This window comes from Xenopus tropicalis, chromosome 3, assembly GCF_000004195.4.
Source record: "Xenopus tropicalis strain Nigerian chromosome 3, UCB_Xtro_10.0, whole genome shotgun sequence".
Lineage (NCBI taxonomy): Eukaryota > Metazoa > Chordata > Amphibia > Anura > Pipidae > Xenopus > Xenopus tropicalis.
In genome coordinates, this window is record NC_030679.2 from 104,483,232 (window position 1) to 104,492,128 (window position 8,897).

An 8,897-nucleotide genomic window follows, 5' to 3' on the forward strand; every position below is an offset into this window, starting at 1 on the left:
ACATGACAGTGACACATATTATGGAAACCACAGAAAAATGATATTAGTTTACAGTAAGAACTGTATGACTTGGAAATTGGCAAGAGCTACACATTATACATTTATAATAAATTTTTGCTTAAAGGACACGGAAAGGCAAAGTCACTTGGGGGTGCCAAAATGTTAGGCACCTCCAAGTGACTGTAATCGCCTACCTTTTACCCCGGGCTGGTGCCCCTGTTGGGAGAGAATACACAGTAGAGTAAAAAACGGACCTTAACAGAGAAGTCGGCTTTTTACTCTACTGCACATGCTCCCACCGCATAGTCACAGCTTAACGAACCAGGAAGGAGTAAGCGCATCGCCCCAGGTACCCCGCTGTTTTCTCCTAACAGGGGAACCAGCCCGGGGTACAAGGTAAGAAACACAAGATTTTTCTTTTTTTGTGTACACGTTCTTCGGTATCTGACTTCCTCTCTCAGAAAAATCTTTCATTCATTGGGCCAGAGTCTGCGCAGTGCTCTCCTCTCACAAGAATGCATAAGAACTCCCTCCCCCCTCCCTTAGGAATGTGTGATCTGATCTATCAATATCTGGAGCTGCAGCAACAGAGGGAGCTTCTAGGGCTTTTTACTTTTATGGTAATGCTTTCTGCAGAATAAATATAGTGTTCTATCTTGCACTAATGTGGCTAATCTATTGGCATGCACAATAGACGGCTTCAATCGCACGCCTGAACCATCAGCCAATGTCAGTTAAAACAATTCATTCATCTAAAACAATACACCAGACGCGTTTCATGCGCATGCACACAATCATAGGCATGAATAACGTAGCAGTATACAACTTTACATAGCAGTACCATCAATGGCATTTTCCCCCCCTCTTCCTCCCCCACACCAATGCACAATTGAGTAAATATTAAACAGTGAATTAATAACAACCAATTAAATTAGTTGTATACAAATGAATAAATCATTTGCTCAATTGTGTATGGGTGGGTAGAGGAAGGGGGGATAAAATGCAAGTGATGTAATTGATGGTACTGCTATATAAAGTTGTATACTGCTACGTTATTTAAGATTAAGTGTGCATGCGCACGAAACACATAAGGTGTAGCTTTGGATGAATGATTAAAACTATGTTTTAACTGACATTGGCCGATGGTTCCGGCATGCGACTGAAGCTGTCTATTTTTGTGTATGGTACATTGCTCCTTCAAGCTACAGGTTTGGGGCTTCTAGAACCCGGACCACCTATCGACAATGGTGAGTTTCTCAGTGGTTTGAGTTCTTCCTCCTTTTTGACTTGCAGAACCAACTGAAATAAGGTCTCGCGTACACCCAAGTCAACACTGATTTTGAGTATGACTCTTATTTGATTAATTTTTAGTATGACTGACTCACTGGCATATTGGCCTGTTAATTTATTGATTTGCAAGTTATATATTGGGAGTGAGCCTAATCAGCCTCCTTATCGTATATATTTGGTTTATAATCTATCGGCAGTAAAATGCCAAAAATACTTTCTATCTCCTTTAAAGGAGAAGTATACCCCTCTGGCTATAAAAGCCCCCTTAACTAGCACTGCCTTGACCCCCCCCCCCCCACCTCTCTCTTATCACATAGTTTCTAACTTTAAAAACTGTCCCTATCGGTAACCCCAACCTAAAAGAGCAGAGCAGCACAGCTTCCCTGCAAGTGAACATTGCTAGTTAAGGGGGCTTTTATAGCCCAGGGGGTATAGTTCTCCTTTAAGGAGGCCATTACAGCAGCAAGGCATAGACAGCCAATTTAGTAGTAAGGTCAAGTGCTTTCTTTCTTAGAAATAGTAGTACATCAGACAGACACACGTGCAAACACAAAACACAACAAAGTCAGGCTAGCTGTCTCTTAAAGGGGTAGCTCACCTTGAAATTCACTTAGTATATAGGCGAAAAGGGCATTACAAGGCAATTTTTAAGATGGTCTTTTTATTGAGATCTTTGAATTAATGTTTTTTTTTCAGTGGAAACTGCAACCAGGAATCAATTTAAATTTCAGGAAAAGAAAGGCAGAAGTCTAAAAATAATAAAATAAAAGCCCAAGACCAAATTCAACATTTAAATCCTACAATATGGTATATTTATGGCAAACTACCTTTCTAACAAAATGGAAATGGTTGAATAATGGGCAATAATCAATACAGGGCTTACTTTAAAAATGCTTTATTTTCAATTGACTTTAAAAGGGCAGTTGAAAAAATGCTGTTTCAATACAAATATTGCACAATGAATTAGTACAGTTTATTTTAAAGGTTTATAGCTGTATAAACTGTTTACTTTAACATATCCCCTTTTTCTCCTACTAGCGCAAGGACATTTTGAGAAGCTTAAATCCTGATGCAGATATTTGGTTTCTGAATTTTGAACTCATTAACTAGACAGCTGCCTGAATAAATGACCATGCATTCACATTTTAAATATCACTGAAGTAATTAATAGCCTCTTATCGTAGTTTTCAGCATGCTAAAATTTGAGCAAGCAGATTTGGAGCTTGAATAATTCCCATAAATCTAACATCAGTTCCATTTCATGCCATGATCTAATTTGAGAGGAATTTCAATTTTCACAGCAAACACCGCCTTGGCTTGGTATAACCAGGAAACCCACCTACTTTTTGAGCCCTCAAATACAGTATGCTAGATAAATTACTTTTTACCTTCTAGATGTTCCTATAATGCATGTAACAATGTATTTAACCCTACAATATGCTGTGTTCTAAAGATAAACATAAAAAGCTTTATCCATTTACTCAACTTCCTTATTCCTTTTAGCTACTATCTTTGACCAAAAACATACAGATGTAAAAATGATATAAAAGCCTTAAAATCAGCAGGCAACATTTGGAGCTCCAGATAGTGATACAGGTATTGGACCCCTTTTCCGGAAACCCGTTATCCTGAAAGTTCTGAATTATGGAAAGGCCATCTCCCGTATACTCCCTTTTAATAGAATAATTCACATTTTTAAAAATTGTTTCATTTTTTTTCTGTAATAATAACACTGTACCTTGTACTTGATCCCAACTAAGATAAAATTAATCCTTATTGGAGACACACCAATCCTTTTGGGTTTAATTACTGTTTAAATAATTTTTTTTTTAGTGGACTTAAGGTAGGAGATCTGAATTACAGAAAGACCCCTTATCTGGAAAACCCCAGGTCACGAGAATTCTGGATAACGGGTCTCATACCTGTACTACAATCCCCAACAATCTTTTATGTGTTAAGGTGGTTTGACAATTCCTTTACTCTGCAGTTTCTGTAACAAAATTTCTTTTACAATGCCGTGGGTTTTCTGTGAGTGCCTGCCCATTCTCTTGGACACTGGTCACCTCCTCAAGCTAAAGGTCAGTTGAATGGACACCTGTGCCCCACATTACATTTGGTGACCATGTGTGTATGACCATAGGAAGCCCCAATACATTTTCTTCTGCATTCCCTGCTGCTGATACAGAACATAATATAGTCTGATATATTTGTAAATTTGTAAATTATTATATTTGTAAACTATGACTTTGTTGGTGCGTATTATCTGTTCTCAGATCAATGACCTCATATCTCATCTAGTCAAATACACAGCGGTAAAAAGACAGGGTATCATCCTGCAGGCTATTTTGGCCTACCATGTTTTGACCTGTGTATACCCAGTGTATAGTTCTGACTTGCTCCATGTTAGGACTAGGTCTGCTAACTTTAAAATTGGTTACATACAGGGTATACAACAGTTTGCAATGGGCTTTCAGCTCTAAGTGAAACAAATCTAAAAAGGCTATGTTTTGGATTAAAGGTGCTGAAAGAACTGCTGTTAGATACAAGAAATTGTTATGCCTAACATTCAGATTCTTATGATAACTTAATTTCTATCTATATTCTATACTTAAACTATTTACTTTTAATCATAACAGAATGCAATTTGATATAGACACAGTGACATTTGTATATATGTTAAAATGTAACTAAACCTTTACACTTATGACTTATCATTCAGCGTAAAAAAATTAATGAAATAGAAGCCTTCATTATTAAAACTTCCATATCAGTGCTTACTTAGCCAAATGTTGCTGGACTACAACTCCTAGTACACTCAATAGAACATTTTCCCAGCCCTCTGAGGTCAGTGGTAAAATAATACAAGAGGTTGGTCCAATAAAATCTTGCCTACTCGCTATACTCAACTTGTTAATGCAAGTTTTGCTGGGGGTACACATTTCTTCAATCCTTGAACACCTAAACAGCACTGTACCCAACCTTCTGATGTTTGACTGCATTGTAATAAATACAAGATTATATGAATATGACTGATGCAGCACTGATGGGAATTTCACTGGAAATGTTTTGGTTTTTTTGCATTTACAATTATATATTTTAGGGGGTAAGAAGTTTTACATAAGATATATTTCTTTTTTATTAGATTAAATGTACAAAATAAAAGATACAAATCCCTCCTTACCAATAAAGGTATAATATTTGAGGTTCAAACTAAACACATGACGAGTCATTTTGCCTGCATTTTTGACATGTATTAGTGGTGTGTGCCTCATTGTCACACAATTTTATTTTTAGTGTAGTCCAAAAATGCTTTAATAATGGCACCATTAAAGTTACATATTGGCTGCACTATAAAATACAAGAGCATATAATTAAGTGATTTTATAAAAATTTACCATCAAAGTCTGCAAGTCTGGTAATACTTTCTCCAAGGTCTGCAGTTACTGGCAAAGCCTGGCGAACCTTCAAATTAGTCTCTCTGAAAAATAATATGTGTGTTATAAGTTATGTGTAAAATATTAGGATTAAGTAAAAACAGGATTAATGTTTTTAGGACAAAGTTAAAACTCTGCAGCGCTTCAATCTTTGTAATATTATAAATACAGATTTCCTCTGCTTTTATTTGCTAGGCATTTAATTACATTTACTTAAAGGGGTAGTTCAGCTCTAAGTTAACTTTTAGTATTTTTGGATGTCCTTAAGCTTTAATTAGTTTTTATTTCTTCAGTGTTTGATTTATATGCCTTCCTCTTCTACGTTTTTGCAGCTTTTAAATAGGTGTAACTGGCCATGGAAGCCAAAAATAAAACACACTGCTGTTTGAGGGTACAATTTTATTTTATTGTAGTTATTAGTTACCATTCTCTTCAGACCCTTTGTTACTCCCAGTGTCTCATTTAAGCTACTACATCGTTGCTACGGTAAAACCGACTCAAGCAACCAGACAGCTGCTAAAACTCTAAACTGGAATGCTGCTGAACAAGAAAAAAATTCAATAAAATAAAGGCAAATTGCTAGAATACCACTGTTCTACATCATACTAAAAGGTAACTTAAAAAGTTAATTACCCCTTTAAATTTTACGAATAAGGGCAAAGACAGATAGGTTGATTAGTCTGCAACATTTTTTAAAATCGAATCGTGGCAACTAATCTCCACTGCTAAAGTACCAGTGACTTGTACCACGCGGTGCATTTTGCACAAGGTGACTTGTATATATTTGCATGGCGGGAGCGTTGTGTTGATTAGTCGCCGAGACTGGGTTTTTAGTCACCACAAATGTTTTTAACAAATCATGGAGACTAATCACTCCATCTGTTTTTGTCCTAAAAAGGAGACAAGGATCTTGGTCTAAATTTCAGAGGTTATTTAGAGGGTACATAATACTTGTATTTGTAGGATATTCAGCTATTATTTAAGGCTGGATATCATCCAAAGATAAAGCGTGCAGGGGGAACAGCAGTGGCAGCCCAGGGGCACCCAACACTGAGTGCAACTGATTAAAAGGTTTTGTTTGAATAAAATACTGATATAGTTGGTTAGAAAGTTAAGATGAGAACCACCAAGCAGGCTGATAACAGACATTAGAAGGCCGTCGCTGACATTACTAAATGAAAAATAAATCTAAAAAATTAGATTTGGCCAGGGCAACCTGGCAATCATTTGGAACTTTATATAAATTTGGCACAAAATAGTGTATTCTGCCAAAACCAGATTACACTGGGTTCAGCAGATGAAGGGTGTAAAGAAAATTAGTAATGCAAACAGAAGACAAAACACTTGAGGGGTTTAGAGGCTCACTGTAGAAGGAAAGTCTGGCCCTTTTAAAAACAGGCTTAACACAAGCTTGTTTAAATGAAATCAAGGAGTTCCAGAGGCTTGGGAGGAAGTGCAGATTATGTTAAAATCTGAAGTAAAAAGAAAAACACAAGAAGCAAAAATGTGGCATAAAATCAAGGGAGCAAGTTACACAAATTCTTTCTTCTCAGTGGAGAGGAAAACCCTTTATTGTCTTTTCTACTGAACTGTCTCATAATATAGACATAACACAGAAGCTTTAATCTGGTCATTTTATTCAAAAAGGGAAGATTAGGTTGGTCAGTACATCCTTCTTTACATTCCAGAGCAAAATTGGGAAATTTCTGATCACATCAAATCTCCCCAGCCTTGCTATACTAACCCTAATTCCATCCTTTCCAGCAGGGCACATTTTAATTATTTTGATATTAGGAGCAGGACTAACCTGCCGATTAGGCTTGTGTTAAATAGAAGTTTGTGTAGATGTGTTTGCAGGCAGTGCATATGAGCCATTCTATTGTTTACTTTATTCTACAGTACAAGTCTAATCAGTCGAACAGAACTTAATAACAATAATCAAAGCTAATTCAATATGATTATTATAAAAATAATGATACATTAAACTCACCAGGGAACAGATAACTGTAACAGCATTAATGTGATTTCATGAGCCATGCGATGAATGTTCTTCTATTCCCTTGTAGCAGATTGTGTAATTGTTGAATGGACAATATGTATTTTGTATAATGCGTGCACTATATATACTAATGCAACTATGGATTTTTACATTTCTTCAGTATTTCATTTCCTTTGCCTTTCTTTGTTAAAGGGGATGTGCACACAATTTCAGAATTTAATTTTACTAATGTAGTTCCTACTTGATTTGTTTTCCTTAAGCTCCAAAAGGCATTTTCAGCTGTGTATATACCTCTATTGTTCTTAGACCACAAGCTCCTGCCATGGCCTTCCTACAAAGCAGTGGCTTTCAAACAGCATGACTGGGGGGTTCATCCATTTTTACTTGGAGATGTGAAATAAAACCATACCCATCATCACTGGGGCCACAACATCATACAGTGGTATTCTTGACAAATTGTGCCAACAATTTGGGGGGAAGGGCCTATTCTGTTTCAGCACAATAATGTCCATATGTACAAAGTAAGGTCCATACAGAATTGATTTGCTGAGAAAGTAGTGGAAAAACTTGATTAGCCTGAACAGAACCCTGACATTAACCCCAAAGAATACCATAGGGATGGATTGGAATGCTGACTGAGAACCAGGTCTTATCACTGAACATAAATGCCCAGCCTCTTAAATTTAATGTAATCAAATCCCACAACAATGTTCTAGTGGAAAGCATTTCCAGAAGAGTACAGGGTAATTTTAGCAGTAAAGAGAGGGCCAACAAAAATGTGCAAAATCAGAGGAAAATACCAAAAAGAAGCAAGGTTATCGAAGAAGAGAATGATAAAGAAAGGAAAGGTGTTGTTAAAAATACAAGAAAACATGATATCAACATATAAACAAATGTTAAGATGATTAGTCTGCTGAAACTATGGTTGCCACCTTTCTGATTATATTTTACCAGCAGTTGGGGGGGGGGGGGGGGGGGGGGGGGGTGCAGATGCAAAACAGGGCAGGACGATGACATTAAATGGGTGGGGTGTTAAAACAAAATGGGCAGAGGTTTGATGTGGCGATGGCCAGAGGGAGGGTTATAGAGCACATCCGGGAAGAAATAAGTTAAGTTCAAGGGGGATTGGGGTGGATCAGGGGGTGGGCCAGGGGTCAATCTTAAGGGTATTGCAAATTTACCAGCAACTATACTGCCAGTAAATTTGTAATAGCAGCCCCGACCTTTTCAGGTGTTTTACTGGCTAGGCTGGTAAAATACTGGCCAGGTGGCAACCTTAGCTTGAACACCTTGCAATAAACCAGCTCCCTAGCACACATCTGACATAAGCAGCATGCAGTGTAGGAATCAAACAAAAAAGTACACTGGAGCGTTAGATACTTTTTCTCATGCTGAAACATCTAATTTACAGGGGCTGTATATAGTGTTGGCTGTGCAGTCATAAACTGCTATACAAAGCTATTATACTATTATACAAAGCATCATGGCATGGATGTCTTTGGCTCCCTGTACTGAGTAGAGTACAATGTAGGAGTAGAGTACAGTGTGTTTTTCCAGTCTTGAGTAGGTGCAATACTTCAGTTCCTAAATAATAATAAAGATTATTTATTTATTGTCTGTTACATTTCAGCATGTGTTGATGCATATGAGAAACTCAATATTAACACTACTGGTAGACTAACAGGAAAAAAATAATAACACTACCTTAATTAATTGGTGTCATTGATTAAAAAGGTTACTTTTAATCTGCATTAATAGGTCTCAAAATAAAATTTAGTGAATATGCATTTCTATAGTGTATTATTTGTGTAAAACATGCAACAGATAATAGTTGTCAAGTAGTATTGGTTAATAAACAGGTGAGGAAATCAGACTGAATATAAACACAATGATTCTGTTAGCATTTATAACATGTCTGGCTTACAAGACTATATTTGTTCCCTGGGTTAGACATAATGGTTTTGGTTGATATCATATCTATGAACTTTTACAACTGTTCAGGTGCAAGAAAAATAAATAAACAAAAAAATAAATGAACATTTGGGGCTCAAGCATGTTAAGGATTGGTTCTTGGTATACATAATATATACAATACAGCTTTGGTTTATTTATAATGGGTATCTCCTCCTTGAGCAAGCAAGAATACAAGTAACTGAACCTCATTTTATTAAATT

At 36.6% G+C, this 8,897-nt stretch overlaps 1 protein-coding gene across 2 annotated transcripts in view; it reads right to left on the bottom strand.

Moving 5' to 3' along the window:
* Window positions 1–8,897, bottom strand: part of atp8b4 (ATPase, class I, type 8B, member 4) — a 116,793-nt gene that overhangs the window by 51,124 nt on the left and 56,772 nt on the right. Inside the window, exon 9 of one of the 2 annotated variants that reach the window (XM_002936572.5) lies at window positions 4,686–4,768. The exons of the other annotated variant lie outside the window; for it this stretch is intronic. Coding sequence (XP_002936618.2) covers window positions 4,686–4,768 — 83 coding nt within the window. The remainder of the gene's footprint in view (window positions 1–4,685; window positions 4,769–8,897) is intronic. 2 annotated transcript variants of the gene reach the window in all.